Here is a 22,972-nt window from a genome sequence, read left to right on the forward strand (position 1 = left end):
TCGCTGCAGGATTCCTAGCCTCTGACCTGCTCTTGTAGCCATGGTATTTATACGGCTACTCCAATTCAGTTTCTGGTCATTAGTAACCCCCAGGATGTAGGTCGTGATAACAGAAATTCTGATCATTTATGCTCATTTATTCAGTCTACTATCAAAGACCATACGAATTAAAAGGTAAATGGAATCTTTTGTTAAAAGGATCTACATTAGCAACATCAGGATTAGTAATGTTGCAAAACCCAAGCTTTCAGCAATGAAATCATTAGTCAATTACAGAAGTATTTCCCTGCAATTGTAAATGCAATCAGATTCTTAATCACTCACTGTCTAGTGGATGTAAGTTTATAACACCTGTGTGTATAATTTTATTCTTTTTCTCCCTAATCCTCAGAACCAGGGTTGGAAGTGGCTGAGTAGATCTCTGACGTGACCAACATGATGTGATTCAAAATCCGAAAGATGGCATATGGGTGCCAAATATATTGGTTCTTTTTTAAATGCAGATTTTGCACCCATCTTTTGACCTAATTGATACACAATATCTTAACCATTTTATTTTAATGAACCTGCGTATTTCAGATTTCTCGATAGTCTTGTAGTGATGTCACATGAAAATTCAAGCCTGTATAGTTTTCCAAAGCCACTAGTTGAAGTTGTGGGCTTGAACATGGGAGTCAAAACTAAGTGTAGACTTCAGGTGAAGTGGTGTTAGAGGGCAAGTGGTTTTCAAGACATCCATTCTGTCCTCATTTTTATAAATTCCTCTGTCCAGATTTATAGTGGAACCTCCACATATAAACTTGTCACTTTGTAATAACAAATCGTAGGTGCTACAGCACCTCCACTGCCGGAAGGGTGTAATTAGAGTAAAACTTTTACATCGGCAGTTTCATTTATAAATGTGAAAATAGAAGTTTATGATGGAAGACATTAACAGGGTGTGCGTTCAGGCATAGGATTACTTTTATATATTGCCAGTCAGTTTCCCATAGCACGCACAGGCTAAGTCAGAAAAATGGTCACTAGCTGACCTGCCTCTGCTGTCTTTGTGTTTAGTTTTTCTTCATATTAGTTTTTTTTCGTATTTGTTTTCTCTATCCCTCTCTATCACATCTTCACCTTCTGTCTCATAGGGTGAGAGGTACAAAAGAGGGACAGCTGCCTCAGCAAGGGAACAGTGTTGAAAAATGGAAAATCTGCCTCTCTGAAGGAGGAGGCAGAGGAATGATTTTAATATCAGAAACTTGCCTTGATGGGTTCATGAAGGTCAATAATCAGCCTCACTTGCGGGAGGGAAGGTGGTTGCAGTGATTGAGTGTCAGTACTGTGCCTCAGTATGGGGGTCTGTTGATAGCTAGTAATCAGGCACATGATGGAAGTTATCAAGAGCCAGTATTCAGGGTGAGGGGAATGGTAACCTACCTCAGGGAAGGAAGTGTTCAAGGGTTAGCAATCTGCTTCAGACATACGAGACAAGAATCTGCCACAATAGGGGGTGGGGTGGCAGTGGTATGAGACATTGGGAATCTGGCTTGGTGGGATTGGGAGTTGGTGTTAATAGTAGCATATAAGTAGATATTCACAATTATTCTTTATTATATAAGTATGTATTCACATGTAATAAGGAATAATTTGTGGTTTTCACAGAACAATGAACCTCCAAACCTCAATCTCCAAAGCACCATTTAAAAATTCCAAAAATATCCGATTTAATTAAACAATAATTGGACTTAGACATTGCAAATCAATGATCTAAATGAAAAAAAAAACCTCTAGTGTTATAAAACAGCATGTTCTCTGAATCACTGTGAGCAACATGACTGGAAAATTGAAAAATATGGACAAGTAAATTTGATGAAATTGTAGCACCTGATTCTTGTTATTGGCTGAAACATCATCCAAGAAATACTGAGAAAACCAAAAAGCTGTACATGCTGGAAGTTTGAAATAAGAGGAAATATATAGCAGGTCTGTCAATAGAAAGGTGGGTTAACATTTGAGAGGTTGACCTTTAGTCAGAACGACTACTACTATTTCAAGAGCAAGAGCTTGGATTTATGTTGTAAAAAAGTTCTTAAGCATTTTACAGAAGTGTAATCAGACAAAAATTAATGCTTAACCAAAAGGAATATTGTAAAGAGTGACTAAAATCTTCGATGCTTTTGAAGAGAATCTTACAGGAGATGAGTGAGTGAAGATGCAGAAAGATTTAGCAAGGGAGTTCCAGGGTATAGGGTTTGGACAGCTAAAGGCACGGCGGTAATGGTGGAACGATTGGAGTGGAAATAATATATGTTCATGAACCTGTTGTTTATCGCTAGCATTTTCTGTCTTTGTTTTGACACTTGTCTTAGAATCATAGAAATTTACAGCATGGAAAGAAGCCATTCGGTCCATCACGTCCATGCTGGCTGGCAAGTAGCCATCTAGCTGAATCCCACCGTCCAGCTCTTGGTCTGTAGCCGTGTAGGATACGGTACTTCTAGTGCACATCCAAGTACTTTTTAAATGTTATGAGCCTTTCTACCTCTAACACCCTTTCAGGCAGTGAGTTGTAGATCCCCATCACCCTCTGGGTGAAAAGATTTCCCCTTGAATCCCCTCCAAACCTGCCTCTTCGCCTAAATTTCTGCCCCCTGGTTATGGACCTCTTACCCAAGGGGAATAGGGGTATCCTATCCACTCTATCTCATGTTATGAGCCCTGTGGAGATCAACAAGCCAAAAGAACCGAATTTACTGAACGACCCCAATAAAAAAAACCAAGACAAGATTTCCCTGTTAAACTTCTTACTTTAACAATCAAACAAAAATTAAGACAAATTAAACATGAAATAACAGTCAAATCACAGTCAATATGTATAGTTTACAGATTACATGTTCATGATCAGATACAACAAAGCTAGATCTCACGGATTTACTGGGCAGTCCACTCAGCAAATATGGCACCAAATTTCTTCAAAACTCTGAACTTCTTCAGGTAGATTTCCAGCTCCTGTCTAAGCTGCAATCATCAATTTTCATCCGACTGCAGTTTCCCTGAAATCCCGAACTCCACAGGTACAATTTCTGCCAAAAATAGCGCACTGCTCCTGAACCTCCTCCACTCTGCTCACAACAGTATTGATGGCGTGGATCTACCAGTATTTCTTTAAGTCACCGAAAGCAGCTGCTGCATCTTGAATTTGCCAATGGCCAGCTCTCAACGGTCACCTCCCACTCTGTGTAGCTTGCTGCCAAAAAACTCTGCCTGCAGTCTGTTTGAACTCTCCAGTCTTGCGATCTGGGGATGGCTCTGGTCAGATGACTGTCTCTTATCTGGTTCCAACCAGTTCTGTTTCCTCAGAACCCTGAAGCTTTTAATTTCACATTTAGTTAGGGACTATCTCAAAACAAGCTTTGAAACTAGTGTCAGTGCACCGAACAGAACATTCAACAAGTCATCTGTTCAGACAGTAGCTTGCACACGCTCTGTCATCCCTCATCAGCCCTGCTCTTTCTTTAGCTACCCTCTTGCATTTATAACATATCTTTGGGTTTTCCTTGACATCTTAGTGTTTTATTCGAAGTAGAGGAAGATGCAGGTGTCTGGACAGTGAGGAGGTAAATGAGATGAGTTTGATTTAATACCTAGTCAGCACAGACAATGGGACAAACCCATGCTGTAAACATCTCTATTCATATAGTTCTGCAGGAGTCATTTTTGCTGCTGAGTGGTGCTGCGCAGAAACACAGAACAACTGCATTGGACATCAATCTGTTGTGCACAACAAAGTGGCAGAATTGGAATGATAGCTTGGATTATAGAGGTCTATTACAGTACCATGTGCAACTGAATGATCTACACTGAAAAAAGTGCAAATAAATAAAATTCTGGTGGCATTATGTTTAGTAGACACAGGCTTTGAGGATGTTGGATGGCTGGTCTGGTGGATTATCAAGTAATAATTCAGTTGAGGGTTCACAAGGCATCATGAAGGGACAGGAATGAATCTTAACTGGTTTCTCAACTGAACTCCTGAGCCCAGATGAGTGACCATAATCCAAGGTATTGTGCAACGCTGTAGAAGAAGTGTTTTTGCTGCTACTGGGACGATATACAAGACTTCACAAGATTTTGGTATATGATATAGAACCTCACAAATTAGGATTATTTTTAATGTATTACAAAGCATTTGCTACAGCACAGGAACAGGCCTTTTGGCCCAACAGGTTCATGTCAGTGTTTATACTCCATATGAACCTCCTCCCACCCCATTCTAACCCCATCAACATATGCTTATATTCCTTTCTCCCTCATGCTTATCTAGCTTCCCCTTGAATCTATCTACAGTATTTACCTCAACTACTCCATGTGGCAGCACGTTCCACTTTCTAACTCACTGCTGAATTCCTGGTTGGATTTATTAGTGACTATCTTATATTTATGGACTCTAGTCTGATCACGCCCACAAATGACTACCCTTTCAGACCCTTTGATACAGTTGAAGACCTCTGTCAGGTCACCTCTCAGTCTTCTCTTTTCTTGAGAAAAGAGCCCCAGCCTATTCAGTTTGTCCTGAAATGTATAGTATAACCTCTCAGTTTGTTTGTCATCCTAGTAAATCTTTTTTGCATCTTCTCCAGTGCTTCTGTGATGTTTTTTTCTTTATACTATGGGGACCAGAATTACTCACAGTACTCAAGTGCAGTCCAGCTAAAGTTCATTGCAAGTTGAACATAACTTCTCTGCTTTTCAATTCTATCCCTCTAAAAATTAACCCCAGTTCTTTTTTTTAAATTATGGATCTATTAACCTGCATTGCTAACTTCAGTGATTTGTGAATTTGTACCCCAGATCCCCCCTGTTCCTGTACCTCATTTAGACCCTTATTTTCCAAGGAATATGTGGCTTCTTTATTCTTACTACCAAAATATATTGCTTAGTTATGTATATGAAAGTTCATTAGCCAATTACACACCCGTTCTGCAAGTTTATTCATGTCTCCCTGTATTTTGTCACTGTATTTAAAAAAAAAAAAATTACATTCTTTCTCATCATACAAAGTGCATTGACACTAGAATCATTGTGAAGTGGTCTGGTATGTCACTGATGCTGTCGTTACAGTTTAAATGCAGCTTCAGTCCAGCAACAGGGTCCAACCTGGTAATGGAGCAAAGTTAAGTGAGACTCACTGAGCCTGAGTTTTGTCTCTAAATGTGATAAACAATGCAATTCCAGAAACATACAGTGGCGCAGTGGTTAGCACCGCAGCCTCACAGCTCCAGCGACCCGGGTTCAATTCTGGGTACTGCCTGTGTGGAGTTTGCAAGTTCTCCCTGTGTGCGTGGGTTTCCTGCGGGTGCTCCGGTTTCCTCCCACATGCCAAAAGACTTGCAGGTTGATAGGTTAATTGGCATTTATAAATTGCCCCTAGTATTGGTAGGTGGTAGGGAAATATAGGGACAGGTGGGGATGTGGTAGGAATATGGAATTAGTGTAGGATTAGTATAAATGGGTGGTTGATGGTCGGCACAGACTCGGTGGGCCGAAGGGCCTATTTCAGTACTGTATCACTAAACATCACTCACTATTACTAAATCATGTTTAAACAATTTCTACGTTTTCACTGGATGCCAGTGATGGTGTGAAATATTACCAAATTATCTGCATCACTATCAGTGCAAAAATAATAACTTTATCACTGTAACTAAGGACAGTGGCTTTCAAGTATACTCAGCAGCAACACAGCTCAGTTAAAATCAGTTCAGATGTAAGATGAGAAAAGCCTAAAACCACATCAAGGAATCATAGAAACTTACAACACAGAAGGAAGCACTTCAGCCAGTTGTGCTTAGTCTCAAGCCCCTGCTTCTTGTCCATAACCTTCTAAGTTCTTCATTGTCAAGTACTTGTACAATGCCCTTTTTAAAAATTTTGTGGAATTCACTTCCACCACCTTTTCAGGTAAAACATTCCAGATCCAGACAATACTCAATGAAAAAAATCTCCTAATCGCCCCTCAGAATCTTCTGCCAATGGTTTAATATCTGTGATCTCTGGTTCTTGACCCATTCGGCCAATGGAATAGTATTTCCCTATCTCATCATCTTGAAAACCTCGATGATGTTGCCTCTTCACCACCTTTGTTTCAAGGAGAACAGTCCTAACTTTTCCAACCTCATATCTGAAGTCCCTAATACCTGGGAACATCCTGGTCGACCTCCTCTGTTGTCCTTTCTGCATGTGGGCTTGGACTGCTTTACCTGCGGATTTGCGAATGGAACTGAACACTGCAATCATCAGTGAACATCCCAACTTCTGACCTTATGATGGAGGGAAGATCATTGATGAAGCAGCTGAAGATGTTTGGGCCTGGGTCACTGGCCTGAGGAACTATTGCAGTGATATGCTGTGTTGAGATTAATGGCAATCACAGCCATCTTCCTTTGTGCCAAGTGTATCTCCACCCAGTGAAGAGTTTTCTCCCGATTCCTTGAATCGATTGACTTGAATTATACTAGGCCTCCGTGACCCTAAACTCTATCAGATGCCACCTTGATGTCAAATTCAGTCACTCTTGCCTCACCACTGGAACTAGGCTCTTTTGTCCACATTAGGACCAAGGCTGTAATGAGGTTTGGAGCTGAATAGCCCCAGCGGAACCCAAACTGAGCATCGGTGAGCAGTATATTGGTGAGTAAGTGCTGTTTGATATCGCTGTCGACTACCCCTTCCATCACTTTGCTGATGACTGAGAATGTACTGATGGAGTGGGTGATAATTGGCCCAATTGGATTTGTCCTGTTCTTTGGGGGCAAGACATATCTTGGTAATTTTGTCAGATAGTTGCCTAGTGTTGTAGCTGTACTGAACCACCTTGGCTAGAGACACAACTAGTTCCAGAGCGCAAGTCTTCAACACCACAGCCGGGGTTTTTTGGGGGGCCACATTCCTTGCTCTATCCGGTGTGTTCAGCTGCTTCTTGATATTGTAATGAGTGAACTGAATTGGCTGAAAACTGGCTTATGTGATGGTTGGGGTCTCGGGAAGAGGCCCAGATGGATCATCCACTAGGCATTTCTGGCTGAAGATGGTTACAAACACTTCTACCTTGTATTTTGCACTCACGTGCTAGTCTCCACCCTCATTGAGGATGTGGATGTTCATGGATCCTCGAATACTAGGAGCACTAAATTCTTTGCCCCATAGGGAGGGAAGATCAGCAGTGTTCCAGTTCTTAATCAATAGCCAATGATCCCTGTTGGAAAAAGCACATGTACATTGGATGAGATAGGATTGGGTTCAAATATGATGCATACTTGCTCTGCCATAATTTTCTTGAGATATGCTGCTTAATTGGATTAAAATATCCTCTTTTTAAAGGCATGAAAAATTCATAGCCATACATACAAGCCTTTTTTTGTCTTCAATATCTGCAGCTGTTCTCAGGTGACTGCTCCTGAAGTATATTGTCCAGATAACAGATGTTGACTTTTTTGACTGTGCCAAAAATAGCAGAATCAGTGGGTTTAGTCATTTGCTGAAAATGGCATGAGGTTGCTGCAGAGTGTTAGCACTCTTTTTAAGGGAGGTTCCACAATGAATTTAAAATGCAGTTAATTTGATCAAGCTGATAGTGAAGTGGTATGTTGGGGATACTGGCTGGCGGGCAGCCATAAAGACAGGGCTAAATTGTGGCGAGTCGAAGAGACTTAGTAGTTGGCAGGAAAAAAGACAGAGGCGCAAGGGGAGAGCCAACTGTGCAACAGCCCCAACAAACAAATTTCTCTGCAGCACCTGTGGAAGAGCCTGTCACTCCAGAATTGGCCTTTATAGCCACTCCAGGCGCTGCTTCACAAACCACTGACCACCTCCAGGCGCGTATCCATTGTCTCTCGAGATAAGGAGGCCCAAAAGAAAAGAAAGATGTTGGGGATAATAATTTCTCATACTAGTAAGGAAGTTATCAACACGGTCTTTTCTGAGGTCATTACTTAGGAACTTTTACTTCAGTTGCTTTATGGCCTTTAATTTCAAAGATTTTTGTGATCACATTATCTGGGAAAGTCCATGACAATAAAGCTTTGTGATAGCTTTGTTTCTATTAACTTATAGCCTTATCCCAACATTCAGTTCAGTAGCTGTTCTCCATTTTGTTTGGTCAGCTTTCAAGCTAAATCTCTATGTTAGGCACGTTTTAGATGATTTCATCCATGATCTTTGAAGGCACCGATAGGAAACATATGGGACACTGTACCTACAATGTACAAGAATAGAATGTTTTCCGTTTTTGTATTTTTATACCTGCTGTGCATGAACTAAATGCAGTATAGATTTCCAAGAACTCTATGAATGAATCATACAAAGGGGGCTACCTTGACTTCCTGCATGTACAATGTTTGTTACGACCAGGTGAGGCAGGGGTCTAGGGCTCCCCTCAGCCTTTTTCTGGTTTGGCCATAACAGGGTTTAATTTTTAAAACACCCTGTTTTTAGCTTCCCCTCAGTGAGTCCTTGCTCACTGCTCTCTAATTTTAGTGGTAAAGAAATCAACCAGACAGGTTTTCTCAGATTTGAACAAGAAAGGTGTATGTGAATTAACCTTAAAACACTAATCCAGTTAAAACTACTAAAAAATACATGGCGCGACCACGCTAGCATGCAGACGTGATATGCAAATAGAGACAGAGGAGGTGAAAGAATTAAAGTGGAGGGGTGCAGGTTTAAAGTAGTAGATGGAATTTAGTTACTGGTTTTGGATTGGATGTAAAGTCATTGATTGAAGTTAGGTCTTGCAGTTCTCATTGGGGCCCAGTGCACACTTTCAAACTTGTTTCGCTGGTCTTCTGTCATGAGGCTTAAATTACTTCTGTGGGTCCCTGGAACCTTGCGTGTGAGAGAGAGAGAGAGATGCTCTCTTCTTGAAGTTCAGTTGCAGTCTCCTTGCCAGTCTCTTCCGTGTCAGGCACAATTCAAAAAAACCCCAGGTTGGTCATGTGTCTAGCTCCTTCTGTGGAGCAGCCCCGCCTGCGAGATTTGTGGATTCCACCAAGCTTACCAGACACACTCAGTGAGGTGGGGGGCGGTGGAATGCTGGCTCAACGACTCTCAATGTTTCTTGATCATCACATTGACAAAACCTGTTTGGTTAATTGAATCAGGGAGTACTCCCATTGTTTTCTTTGTGCAGCTGTCTTTTAGAATGCAAATGTGCAGCCATGTTTTCAGCCACTGTTGTCTTTTAAACAAGTTATTTCAAGTCCAGTAACAGTTCAAAAATAATGTTCCATATGATGAAATTAATATATCTCATTTTGGCAGGTGTGGTTTCCGCCTCATTTCTGACCGTGAGTCTGCACCAGAAACATTAACCCGTTTTTCCAGCAATTCTAATTTTTTTTAGTATTTCCATCATTTTTTCCTTTTATACATTTCCCTGTGTTGTACCTTGTAATTTACCTCAGCCCGAAACTGAAGTGCCACTGAAGCACCTTTGTGACTTACCTAGTGTATCTTGTCCCTATGACTGAGTGAGATTGGCAGTTTTTTTTACTTGTATGCCATTTCAAATCTTGCAACTGTGTGTCTATCTTTCTATTCCTTATTCATGTCCCTGCCTTATAGCTTTTGCCCCTCCTGCAGTACCAAGACTGTACTGGTCAAATTCACAAATGATTTTTTAAAATTCATTCATGGGATGTGGGCATCGCTGGCCAGGCCAGCATTTATTGCCCAACCTAATTGCCCTTGAGAAGGTGTTGGTGAGCTGCCTTCTTGAACTGCTGCAGTCCATGTGGGGTAGGTACACCCACAGTGCTGTTAGGAAGGGAGTTCCAGAATTTTGACCCAGCGACAGTGAAGGAACGGTGATATAGTTCCAAAGTCAGGATGGTGTGTGACTTGGAGGGGAACTTACAGGTGGTGGTGTTCCCATGCATTTGCTGCCCTTGTCCTTCTAGTTGATAGAGGTCGCGGGTTTGGAAGGTGCTGTCTAAGGAGCCTTGGTGCATTGCTGCAGTGCATCTTGTAGATTGTACACACTGCTGCCACTGTGCGTCGGTGGTGGAGGGAGTGAATGTTTGAGGATGGGGTGTCAGTCAAGCGGGCTGCCTTGTCCTGGATGGTGTCAAGCTTCTTGAGTGTTGTTGGAGCTGCACCCATCCAGACAAGTGGAGAGTATTCCATCACACTCCTGACTGCCTTGTAGATGGTGGACAGGCTTTGGGGAGTCAGGGGATGAGTTACTCGCCGCAGAATTCCTAGCCTCTGACCTGCTATTGTAGCCATGGTATTTATATGGCTACTCCAGTTCAGTTTCTGGTCAATGGTAGCCCCTAGGATGTTGATAGTGGGGGATTCAGCGATGGTAATGCCATTGAATGTCAATGGGAGATGGTTAGATTCTCTCTTGTTGGAGATGGTCATTGCCTGGCACTTGTGTGGCGCGAATGTTACTTGCCACTTATCAGCCCAAACCTGGATATTGTCCAGGTCTTGCTGCATTTCTACACAGACTGCTTCAGTATCTGAGGAGTCACGAATGGTGCTGAACATTGTGCAATCATCAGCGAACATCCCCACTTCTGACCTTAGATTGAAGGAAGGTTTTTGATGAAGCAAAAGATGGTTGGACCTAGGACACTACCCTGAGGAACTTCTGCAGTGATGTCCTGGAGCTTAGATGATTAACCTCCAACAACCACAACCATCTTCCTTTGCGTTCGGTATGACTCCAACCAGCGGAGATTTTTCCCCCTGATATCTGATCTAAATTGTAATGGTATTTCCCTCTCTCCTTGGTCTTTCTACTGGCTTTGACCAGTTGTTCACTCCATTCTCCCCTGATATCTCTTCTCTGCACTGCTGTCAGCAGGTGCTGCTCTTACCTGATTACTGTCTGGCATATAGCAAAAATTAAGAACGACAGATATCCCCAGCCTGCATCCTCCACCCAGACCTATCTTCAGAAAAAACACAGTGTCACATTGAATTTATTATAAAAGTAGATTAAATGCAGAAACCAGCTTAAAATCAGTGTAGATGGGTCACTACTAGAGAGTGATGAACAAATAAAAGTGAAGCAACCACCTGGCCTTGGATTCCAGTTAATGCTGCAACAGTAGAAAGAAAGCAATGAGGGGCCCAACTTGCTGGAACTCGAGTATATGAAAAACATTTATGTAAATATTAAACATTTTAAAAGTCTGCACAAGAAAAGATTGAGCTAATATGCAGTCTCAAGTATTAAATTACAAAAGGAAAATTAAATCTGTATTTATTATGAAAGGAGAATAAATGCACAGACTAGAAACAGAATCAACAGAGGTCATTACCAATAGATTTTCCTAATGATGGCAGTTGTGAATGTCGTTAAAGGGCCTATTGCCTGTTGTTTTAGGACCTGTTGAAGGATTAGAAAATAGACAAACCTAAAAATGGGTCTATCTTTTTTAAAAGCAAAAAGTATAAGTATGAAGAGATGGCTCCTGACTTTCTACTTCACTAGTTATAGTGAAAACCAGGCCAAGGAAAATACAGTCCTTAAGAATTACAAAGTGGCGCCAACTGCTGAGGCCATGTATTTCCTTCACAAAAACAATCAGCGTATTGTAATTTACTGATGAGAATTATAAAAATCTCTGACGGATGATACAATTGGTGTTCTTTCTTAAGATTTTACTGGAGGATTTGACGTTACCTACCTGAAGACATGAAGTGTACAATGCTGTTATGGTCTTTATTATATTTCAGAACTAACCTCATGATTTCTTTGACCGGTAACAACCCAACTATTTAGAGGAGATGGTGGCATAGTGGTAATGTCACTCGACTAAATCCAGAGGCCCAAGCTAATGTCCTGGGAACACTGATTCAAATCCTATCATGCAGCTGGTGGAATTTAAATTCAAATAATTAATTTAAAAAATCTGGAATTGAAAGCTAGTCTCAGTAATGGTGCCGTGAAACTATCATCGATTTGTCATATAAACCCATCTGGTTCACTACTGTCTTTAGGGAAGGAAATTTGTCGTCCTTACCTGGTCTGGCTTACATGCGACTCCAGACCCACAGCAATGTGATTGACTCTTACTGCCCTCAGAAATGGCCTCGCAAGTCATTCAGTTCAAAGGCCATTAGGGAGGCAACAAATGCTGGCCTTGCCAGCAACGCCCACATCCCATGAAAGAATAAAAAAAAGTTTTAAATTTTTTTTTTTATATGTTAAAGCTTTGTAATGTTGACCATGCAAATTCAAATATTGCTTTGCCAGATTCTATTCAAATTTCAGATAAATTGCTATTTTTATTTGCATGAAATCAAATGCATTTTATTTATGTCGATTACTCAATAATTGAAACACATGAAAATGATGGGAAGGAAAAGGCTGGAGCATCATGACTAGACACTTCCTATCCCCAAACTTCCTCTCTGCTCTGCCACACCGCACTCCACCTCCTGCCTCCCTCCGCCACCCCTGGCAGTCATGCAGTCACTTGGGAGAGGCAAAAAATGAAAATTCATCTCCCACAGTCATAGCGATTAAAATTAGTCCAGGAAATCATGTGGATCATGTGTTAGCTATTAATCCACTTAGCTTCTATATGATACAATCAAACAGCAGTTCCATTTCTTGTATATAAGTCCAGTATGAACTTTGAGAAAGCATTTCAGCTGTATTTAAAAATTAGTCATTCCCTATCCCAGGGATTTGCAGCCTGCAGCTCTGGAGCTGCATGCGGCTTTTTAACATACCATTTCCAGCCTTTTCCAAGTGCATCGTATTGTCCTGAAAAAAGCCTGAAAAAGTCAAGAAAAGTAAAAGCCGTGTTTTTATTGTGGAGATAAAATGCTAGTCATTATGCTGTACTTTTCGGTTTCAAATTATTATTTTAACAAAAAAATCGTGCTCTAAATAAACCTGTGCAAGTGGTACAGCAACACCATGGTTATAGATAATATCTTTAGTTGGAGGAACAAGTTATATGGTTGTGACTGTTTTAAATATAGCTGAGATGATCATGCATTCTCTGCTATTAGAAGTTTTTTTTAACCGTCAATAGTTGAAAAATTGTCTTAATTCTACACATTTTAAGTTAAAGTTTGTTTTAAAGATGACTTTATTGACAGTTATGATTTTAAAAAATTTGCTTTATCGCAAGCCCTATGATAAACATTTATTTTGTAGAAAGCGGAAGCGTTTTTCCATTAAATTTATGTTTCACGATTTTTTAATTTTTTCCAAACATGCTTATACATAATTTATGCAAATTGATGTTTAAAACCTGAATATGTATACACTGGCGATGCAAAGAAATAATCAAAAAGGCCTCAAAGTCAAAAAATGCAATAATTCAGAGTTAGTTGTATTATAATTTTGATTTTTTTCTATTGATACATAAATTCAATACATGCATTTTATTATATATGCAATCCAGATCTTTACCGGAGCTCAGAAGGTAAGGTCGGGGGATGGGGTTTGCACCATCAGACAGAAGCTGTTTAAACTAACTGTTAACTTGAATTTTGAGCTAAAAATGCATCCACTGTTAGAATCAGGGGAATTTAAACAGCAGAAGAGAGGATTTAGTGGGGATAAAGAGCAACAGATAGCCACGAACAGTGAGGAGCTCCCTCGGGAGCTGACTACATCTTTTGTAGATCTCAATAAGGCATTCGACACCATCAGCAGAGCAGGGCTGTACAAGATTTTGGAAAAAATTGGCTGGCCACCGAAGCTCCTCAGGCTCCTCCGTGCCTTTCATGACAACATGCACTGCACTGTACAGTTTCTTGGCTCCACTTCCAACAGTTTCGGAGTCAAGAATGGAGTGCAACAGGGTTGTGTCCTAGTCCTCACTCTGTTGGGCAGCATCTTCTCCATGCTCCTGACCTTCGCCTTCCCTGCAGATATGGAAGGAGTCTACTTGCACATTAGATCTGGCAGCAAGCTCTACAATCTATCGAGGCTGAAAGCAAAGACAGAAACACATGTCCTGATCACAGAACTCCTCTACGTTGATGATGCTGCATTAGTTGCTTACATGGAAACTCAGCTACAAAAACTCATGGACTGTCTCTTCCATGCCTGTAACTTGTTCTCCTTGACTATAAGCGTCAAGAAAACTAGTCATGGGACAAGATGTTGCATCTCTGTCGTTGATCACACTATATCATACCCCAATGGAAGCAGTTGGCAAATTATGCTACCTTGGGTCCACGGTGACATCTGTGCCTTGATGCAGAGCTTGATGCACGCATAGGGAAAGCATCTACCACCTTTGGTTGACTTGCGAAATGCCCATGGAATAACACCAAGCTGAGCCTTAGGTCTATGCTCATGGTTTTTAAGGCCTGTGTTCTCAGCACCTTGCTGTATGGTGACTTACAGTTAACAGGAAAAGAAGCTCAATAATTTCCATCTTCGCTGTCTGTGAATATCATGGCAGGACAGAATCACAAATGTGGCAGTCCACAAAGGTAAAGCTCCCCAGTGTGTTGGCACTAATCAAACAGAGGCGGCTTTGGTGGATCAGACACGTCCACAGGATGGAAGATGGTTGCATACCCAAGCCTTCTGTATGGTGAGGTAGCAGGGGCCAGATGACCAGCTGTGGCCTAACTAAGGTTCTGTACAGCTGCAACATGACTTGCCAATTTTTATACTCTATGCCCCGACCGATGAAGGCAAGCATGCCGTATGCCTTCTTGACTACCTTATCCACCTGCGTTGCCAATTTCAGTGACCTGTGGACCTGTACGCTCAGATCTCTCTGCCTGTCAATACTCCTAAGGGTTCTGCCATTTACTGTATACCTCCCACCTGCATTAGACCTTCCAAAATGCATTACCTCACATTTGTCCGGATTAAACTCCATCTGCCATTTCTCCGCCCAAGTCTCCAACCGATCTATATCCTGCTGTATCCTCTGACAATCCTTATCACTGTCCGCAACTCCACCAACCTTTGTGTCGTCCGCAAACTTACTAATCAAACCAGCTGCATATTCCTCCAAATCATTTATATATCCTACAAACAGCAACGGTCCCAGCGCTGATCCCTGCGGAACACCACTAGTCACATCCCTCCATTCAGATGGACACGCAGCAAACAATCCATTTAGGGGGGGTTGTCTTCTCTTGGTGCACCTTTGTTGATGGCTGTGAAGGCCAATCCTTGAAAGGCAGGTTCTGCCACAAGTGCTGCATGTAAAGCTGCCAAGTGACACTCTGACTTGTTGTTTTGACGTTGGCGCCTGTTGCCAAGCTGCTGTAGCAACTGGTCATTGTGATAGTGCACACCAGTCCACAGGACGTGGCGCCATTTCCCTCTTTTGCCAGCTGGTGACTCCCAAGTATGACAGTCAACATTTAGGGCCTTCATGTCACGCTTGCAAGCATCCTTGAAGCAGAGCTTTGGGCACCCCGCTTTGAATATTGCGTGCAGTTCTGGTCGCCACACCACCAGAAGGACGTGGAGGCTTTGGAGAGGGTACAGAGGAGGTTTACCAGGATGTTGCCTGGTCTGGAGGGCATTGGCTATGAGGAGAGGTTGGAAAAACTCGGATTGTTTTCACTGGAACGACGGAGGTGGAGGGGCGACATGATAGAGGTTTACAAAGTTATGAGCGGCATGGACAGAGTGGATAGTCAGAAGCTTTTTCCCAGGGTGGAAGAGTCAGTTACTAGGGGACATAGGTTTAAGGTGCGAGGGGCAAAGTTTAGAGGGGATGTGCGAGGCAAGTTTTTTTACACCGAGGGTGGTGAGTGCCTGGAACTTGCTGCCAGGGGAGGTGGTGGAAGCAGATACTATAGCGACGTTTAAGAGACATCTTGATAAATACATGAATAGGAAGGGAATAGAGGGAAACGGACCCTGGAAGTGCAGAAGGTTTTAGTTTAGGCAGGCATCAAGATCGGCGCAGGCTTGGAGGGCCGAATGGCCTGTTCTTGTGCTATACTGTTCTTTGTTCTCGTTGATGGAAGGATGCCAACCATTATATATGTAAATTATGCATTCTACCAGAGTCACTTGGCAATTTGTCACACATTTGGTTTTTAGAAATGCCGAACTTTTGCCTTGCAGCTCCCAATAGTTTTTATTGTAGGGAAATTTTTTTTTAAAGGCTTTTCAGATTATTAAAAAAAAAGGTTGCCGACCCCTGCACTATCCCATCAGTTCAAGATATTTTGCTTGTACCAATGGAATTGTGGTGATGAACTTAAGAGCTCCCCTTTATCCTTCATCCATAGTCCCTGCTTGTTACAGAACCAGAAACCAGGATGAAGAATGGAGATCAGCACCATAGTTACATAAATTGGACAATGTTGATTCTTACTCTGGCAGCAGTTGCATTAAAACGGATGATACCCAATTTTCTTGTCTGTTTTGACATATATGGAAAGTTTTCCACTTCAGTTTCAAAATAAATAGATAATATCTGTGCATTATATTTACACAAGGCTTGATGGTAATTAATGTTTCATTCACTAGGCTATGGAAAGCAAACTTCTAGTAGGAGGCAAGAATATTGTGGATCATACGAATGAACAGCAGAAGGTTCTGGAACAGAGACGTCAAGAAATTGCAGAGCAGGTAACGCTGAGGGCAGACAGCAAAGACTCAAAAGCAAGATACTGCAGATGCTAGAAATCTGAAATAAAAACAGAAGATGCTGAAGCACCCAGCAGATCAAGCAGCATCTGTGGAGAGAGGAACAGACTTATTGTTTCAGGTCGATCACCTTTCATCTGTTCTGATGAAAGGTCATCGAGCTGAAACGTAAAGTCTGTTCCCCTCTCCACAGATGCTGCCTGACCTGCAGAGCATTTCCAGCATTTTCTATATTTATTTCCGCAAAGATTCAAAACTGCTTGAGCTTGCAGATAGAGGTGACGCTGCTCTAAAGGGTGTAAGATTATTTGCTTTAGATGCTTCCCACCAAGAGAAGGTGGTTTTGTTCCTGTAAATACTATTTTTTATTTGACATGCAGTGCTTTGGTTTCTTCCCGAATTGTAGGAAATTATTAATCATTTCTTGCTCAATTAATAGTGAAATAGCCCATGATTGCATTCTGTGCTGATGGTAGAATTGGTGCTAGTCATATCATTCGCTAGGCTATGGAAAGCAAACTTCTACGAGAATGCAAGAATATTATGGATCTCTCAAATGAACAGCGTAGGGTTCTGATAGAGATGTCACAGTTCCTTTTAGTGTTTTATCCAAGCTTTCAGTCTTTCAAAATAAACTTAGTTATGCAAAATTGATGACAATCATCTTTTTTAATCTGTTTAATTTGACTTGTGAACAGATTGATCAGTAGCACATTACCAATGTGAAATTAAAATGTTTTAAATATGGAACAATGTTACCAGTTTTCTATTTTAAATTATGCATGTTGTCGAATTATCACTAATTGTCAGCCAAATTTATAATCCTGTACAAAATGGTTTCTGCTCTGACTGCTGTAGAGCCTATTCCTGTTGAGGTCTGAGTTTTTACTCAGGAAAGTGTATTGCTGTCATGTTTTGATTTCCTGTTTGACATGTTCAATATCACCAAAGTCGCACTTGGTAAAACACTACAAGAAGCGCAAGCACAGACCTAACCTGGTGACAAGAATAGTCATTATCCACAATTTAGACTGGCAAGGAAAACAGTTCAATCTTTAAGTCTGTAGATCACCCACTAACTGAGCAAAATGTTTGGTTATGTGATGCCACAGCAATTGGTCTGAAACTTCTTGGCGCTTCCTTTCCTGATTCGTCACTCCCAAGTGTCAACCACTCCCCTTTCCCTTCCCAATCAGGTTGGTGTTTCGTGTCTTCTCCCTTTGCCACCAACACTCCGCTTCAGTTAGCTGCCATAAATGCTGACTCATACAATAGGAAGGTGAAGATGTTAATAAATAAAAACAAGATATTTGTGAGGAAAATAGTAATGGGGTGTTTGGGCCAAAAGTTCATGTTTTGAATAACATTTTATTGACCATACCATCACTGAAATGAAGTACTATCTAGAAGTATTGTCTAACTGACCAAGATTTTGGTTACCTCTCCTAATATCTCCTGATATGTTCTTTGTCAAATTTTGTTCAATAATGCTCCTTTGAAGCACCTTGGAAAGTTTCACTGCATTAAACGTGCTGTATAAGCGCGAGTTATTGTTTTTGAAAAGTTCATGTACAATTTGAAAAGAATGAAAATATTCAGAAAAGTTCTGAAATGATTTCCTCCTATGTCTTCTGTGCTGACTATTTTGTGTTAAGAAACGTCGGGAACGTGAGATGCAGCAGCAAATGGAGACTCAGGATGAGGAGACACTGGAGCTAAAGGAAACCTACAGTTCTCTCCAGCAAGAAGTCGATGTGAAAACTAAGAAGCTGAAAAAGGTAACTTGGGTGACAAAGTTCTATGGTTATTAACTTCCAAGAAATACAATAAAATCATGGCAAAGTAACTTTTTTTTACCATTTTAACCATTCCTTCCCATGGCGGGTGGGTGTGTCTGTGGCTGGAAAGAATGACTCCACATTACTCTGCTGCATCTTCTAGCAGTCTGCTCAGAACCGTATTGGTTGAGAATATCTGCAGGCAGATCATTGACATGGCAGCTATAAGATCATAATACTTGAGTAGAAATTTGAGGTGTTGAAAGAAAAAATACTTGTGTTATGACCAGGTGAGAAAGGTGTCTCGGGGTCCTTTTTAGCCTTCACCTGGTCTTATTGTAACAAGATTTTTATTTTTTAACACACCATGTTTTGAGCTCCCCCTTCACCAGGCAAAGAAATGAGCGCAAACAGGCTTTCTTAGGTTTAAAGAAGAAAAATGAAATTTATTAAAACTCTTGCCTACGGATACACGTTGCGCCCCTCTCGCATGCGTACGCAATATGCACATGCAAATAGAGACAAAAAAGAGCAGAAGAAGAAATAAAGTAGAGAGGTTTGAAGCAATCTCTGAAGAGGGGTTTTTTGTTACTGTGCTTCGAGCTCACTTGTAGTCCTTGCTTGTAGGTAGATCTTACTTTTCTTTGGGGCCCAGTATTCTTCTTAAACCTTGTTCACTGTAGGAGACTTTTCTCTTTGGGTTCTTATGTCTTTAATGGTTTCCAAAGCTGGTGAGAGAGATGAGAGCAGACAGGAGAGAGGTGGCGGCAAGCCAGCCACGAGAGGTCTTTTGCAGTCCAGGAGCAAACAGCTTTTCTTTTCAAACGCTTTCTGCAATTTAAAACTCCCCTTGTTGGCCAGCAAGTGGTCACGTGACTGACTGACTGGTTTGACCAGGTCTTTTCTGTGTATTGGAGCATCATAGCAGTCAATCTGGAATGCTAGCTTCTGCACATTCAACATCTGGTAATCAAAAGACCATTGTGGATTAAATTGGAGCAGGAAGTGGCCCCCTTGTCCTTTCCAAGTACTGTCTGTTCCTCTGCAAATGTCTTTCCAGTCAAGGATCTGGTGTTTTTTGTTAAAAAGCAAGTTCTTTCTTTACTCCAGTAACTGTTAAAAAAAAAAAATCCATGTTCATGTGGCAAAATTAATGTGCCTCATTCTTGGCAGGTGGGCCTGCATGACAACTTGTTTAACAAAATAGTCTTAAAACATGGCATCCTCTGTATTCCTACCCCATCATCTATTATTCACCTACTTTACAGAGCATCAGGTTCCTTCCTTTACCTTTGGTGAAAAAACCCCAAATAGAGCTGTCAATGTCTTTATGACCCTCAATCCTCCTCCTCCTTATGATAATTAAGCTCCCTCTTTTAGGTTTCAGTTGACTCTAAATCGAATGCCTTCTCTGGGAGTTTGTTCTGCCCATCCATTGTCTTGTGGGAAGAGAATATGCTTTTTCTTACTCTCCAATCCTGCTTGTCGCTGTGAATTTTATGTTTATGTTCCCTATTCCTATGCTTATGTTTCAAATTGAACAGCTGGCTTAATTCAAGCTTAGTTATAGCCTTCATTATTTTGAAGACTTGTATCATGTCTCACCAGCATCCTCTGATGAAAGTAACATGCAAACGCACAAAAAAATGCACAGGAGAAAACCTACAGGTTCATCCAGCCTGTCCCACACAAATGTGATGACTTATGCATCACAATACATAAATTGAGGGAAAGAAAATACTATGTTTTATGGTGTTTTGTCCTGCAAATACACCCCAGCTTGCTGTTTGCCCTAGTTGTTGCTTCACAACATGATCACAGTTTGCCTGAATCCTTTCAAATGCATAAATAATGTTTTGAAGTACGATTGCAAAAAACTGCATCTATTTCAGAATTAGTATCCTATTAATCTGTGCAATGTTAATATAGTTTATATTACAATGCAACTCAGTAACCAGTTTATTGACAACTGTTTCACACTGACCAAGTATTTTCAGGGTATGATTACTGATCACTTCCAGATGATTTTCCTTCTCTTCATCTGCCTGTGGATTTGAAATAGAATTATTTACTGTGACATACGTTTACTGTTATTTCTTCCCATATAACTTATATTAACATTAAAATCCATCTGCTATATCTCAGTCCATCTACATAATTGGTGTAAGCCTCTCAGAAGACGATCACCTTCCTATTTGCTAACTGTCCACATGTAAAATTGGAAATCCGTTTTGTATAAAATATAAAAGCAAAATCATCTCTGGTCTGTTTGTAGTGCAGATCTCTAATTGACACACAAATGAAAGCTTAGATATACATAGCATTGTATAGGTTTGTACCTAATAAACTATTATGGTGTAAGGGCACGTTTATTTTGTTACTATTACTGTTGGTTGTCGTGTGAGTCATTTCATACGATAATGCTTCTGTCATATTTTTCAAATAATTCATTGCTTCCATATTAATCAAATTAATCTTTGTATAAAACAGTTGTAGCATTTGTAATTTTGTCATAAACCAACTCTGAATACGCTATGGCAATAAGTAAGTTTTCATTGCTAAATGTTCTCTGGGATTATGAAGCATATTGCTGTTATGCTTCATGTTAGATATAGAAACTCCTGTAATTGCACTATAATTGGTTCTAAATTATTTCATGTGTGGCTGAATATGTTATGATAGATTAGATAGTTTAGTCACAAAGAAGGAAATTTCATCTGCCAATTACTGCTCTCATGATAAAATGTCACTAGGTAGAATTGTGTTTTATGGTCAGAATTTATTTTTAAGTTAGCTTTTTTTTTAAAAACCAATGATTCTGTGTTATTCCAGTGACTACTTACTACTTAATTTTTTTTAATTGGTATTCAGTAATTTAAACAATTTGTTTTGTTAGTTATTTGCTAAACTGCAGGCAGTAAAGGCTGAGATTCATGATCTGCAAGAGGAACACATCAAAGAACGACAAGAGTTGGAACAAACACAGAATGAACTAACCAGGGAACTCAAACTTAAGTACGTACCCAGTATTGGAGAAGAAAAGAAAGTACTTCAAATAAAAGCTGAAAAATTGGGCTTAAATTATTTCAATAAGTCATCAGTTGCTTCTCATAGGTTTGTTTTCTTGTTGCATGCTATTTGCTAGTTAGCAAATTTCATTGATCTCTAGAAACTGAATGACTGCTGTGGAGCACTGAAGCAAGACTATATCTATTTGGATTGCTTTTGCATTCATTGCATTATTAACTTGTCAAGTTAAAAGGAAAGTTCAAGAAAGTTGGACTTGTTTTCTTTGGAAAAGAGTGCACTTAGCGAAGATCTGAATGAAGTTTTCAAAATTATGATGGAATTTGGCATTAATCCAGGAAAATTGTTCACTATAGCATAAAGATCAAATATCAGGTAATATGTTTTTTTTTAAAGTAAATTGAGCATGGAAGGAAGCTGGACAGAACTACTTCCTAAGGATAATAGGGTTATGGCGTAGGTTGACAAATAATTTACGATATTGGTAAAAGATGAGTCAATTACAAAAAGATTTTAATTTCTGACGACCAAATATGATTTCTCTGCCTCCTGCTCACCCCAACCACCACAGGTCGTATTCATTGGTGATAACTTTGGAATGAAGAAATCTAGTGAGAGTGATTTTGCAACACAGTTGGATATATAAATTCTTGCTAACATTCATGGGTGCTGAAAGGAAAGTCTTTTTATTTTACATCGGTTTGAAGTTTATCTTTCATATAGGTCTGAACAAAAAATGTCTTATTATTTTAAGGCACCTTGTAATTGAAAACTTTATACCTTTGGAAGAAAAGAATAAAATAATGAACAGAGCTTATTTTGATGAAGAGGAGGACCAGTGGAAGACACAGCCTATTACACGAATTGAAGGGTGTGGTACAGTATTCAAACTTAGATTTTGCATTGAATTTACTGCACTGAAACAGGTCATTCGAGCCAACTGCTCTGTGTTGGTGTTTATGCTCCCCCCGAGCCTCCTCCCACCCTTCTTCATCTAAGCCTATCTGAATTTCCTGATATTCCTTTCTCCTTCATGTACTTGTCTAGCTTCCCTGAAAGACATCCGTGAGTTTCCCCTTAAAGGCATCTATGACTAGTTTATGATGAGTTGAGCAATTATCTTTCTCCTTTCAATCTTAAATGTCTGTCTCTTTTTGATCTCCTCGTCTAATGCTAGTTGCCCCTTTTAGTCTCCCTAGTGAATAACAAAGCCAAGAAATTATTCAGTACTTCTGCCATTTCACTGTCATTACCTGTGCTGTTAACTTGTGCATCGCTTGGTGACCCTATCCCTGTTCGGATTTTCATTTTGTTATTTGTCTGTAGAATACTGTACTATATAGTTTTGTATATCCTTATAACTTAATTTCAAAGTTCATCTTTGCCTTCCCCTTTTGTTGAGCAGATCCATCCTTAACCCTCATCCCATTTAATATTTTATAACCCTAATCGGGTTCCTCCTTAACTCCACCTACCCCATTTAAAATCTTAACCCTTACTCGGGTTTTTCCTTCTTTCTAAACTACAAGGCTTGGACTGCACTAAATTTATCCCGTAGACAATCCCCTGAACA

At 40.4% G+C, this 22,972-nt stretch overlaps 1 protein-coding gene across 5 annotated transcripts in view; it reads left to right on the plus strand.

The window, feature by feature from the left end:
- The window catches only part of LOC137378191 (kinesin-like protein KIF3B), a 52,112-nt gene that overhangs the window by 15,305 nt on the left and 13,835 nt on the right, over positions 1-22,972 (plus strand). For all 5 annotated transcript variants that reach the window (XM_068048360.1, XM_068048359.1, XM_068048363.1 and 2 more), the window contains 4 exons: positions 16,475-16,576; positions 18,250-18,372; positions 21,269-21,387; positions 22,154-22,270. In XM_068048360.1, the coding sequence (XP_067904461.1) occupies positions 16,475-16,576; positions 18,250-18,372; positions 21,269-21,387; positions 22,154-22,270 (461 nt within the window). The remainder of the gene's footprint in view (positions 1-16,474; positions 16,577-18,249; positions 18,373-21,268; positions 21,388-22,153; positions 22,271-22,972) is intronic.

Source organism: Heterodontus francisci, chromosome 16 (assembly GCF_036365525.1).
Source record: "Heterodontus francisci isolate sHetFra1 chromosome 16, sHetFra1.hap1, whole genome shotgun sequence".
Classification (NCBI taxonomy): Eukaryota; Metazoa; Chordata; class Chondrichthyes; order Heterodontiformes; family Heterodontidae; genus Heterodontus; species Heterodontus francisci.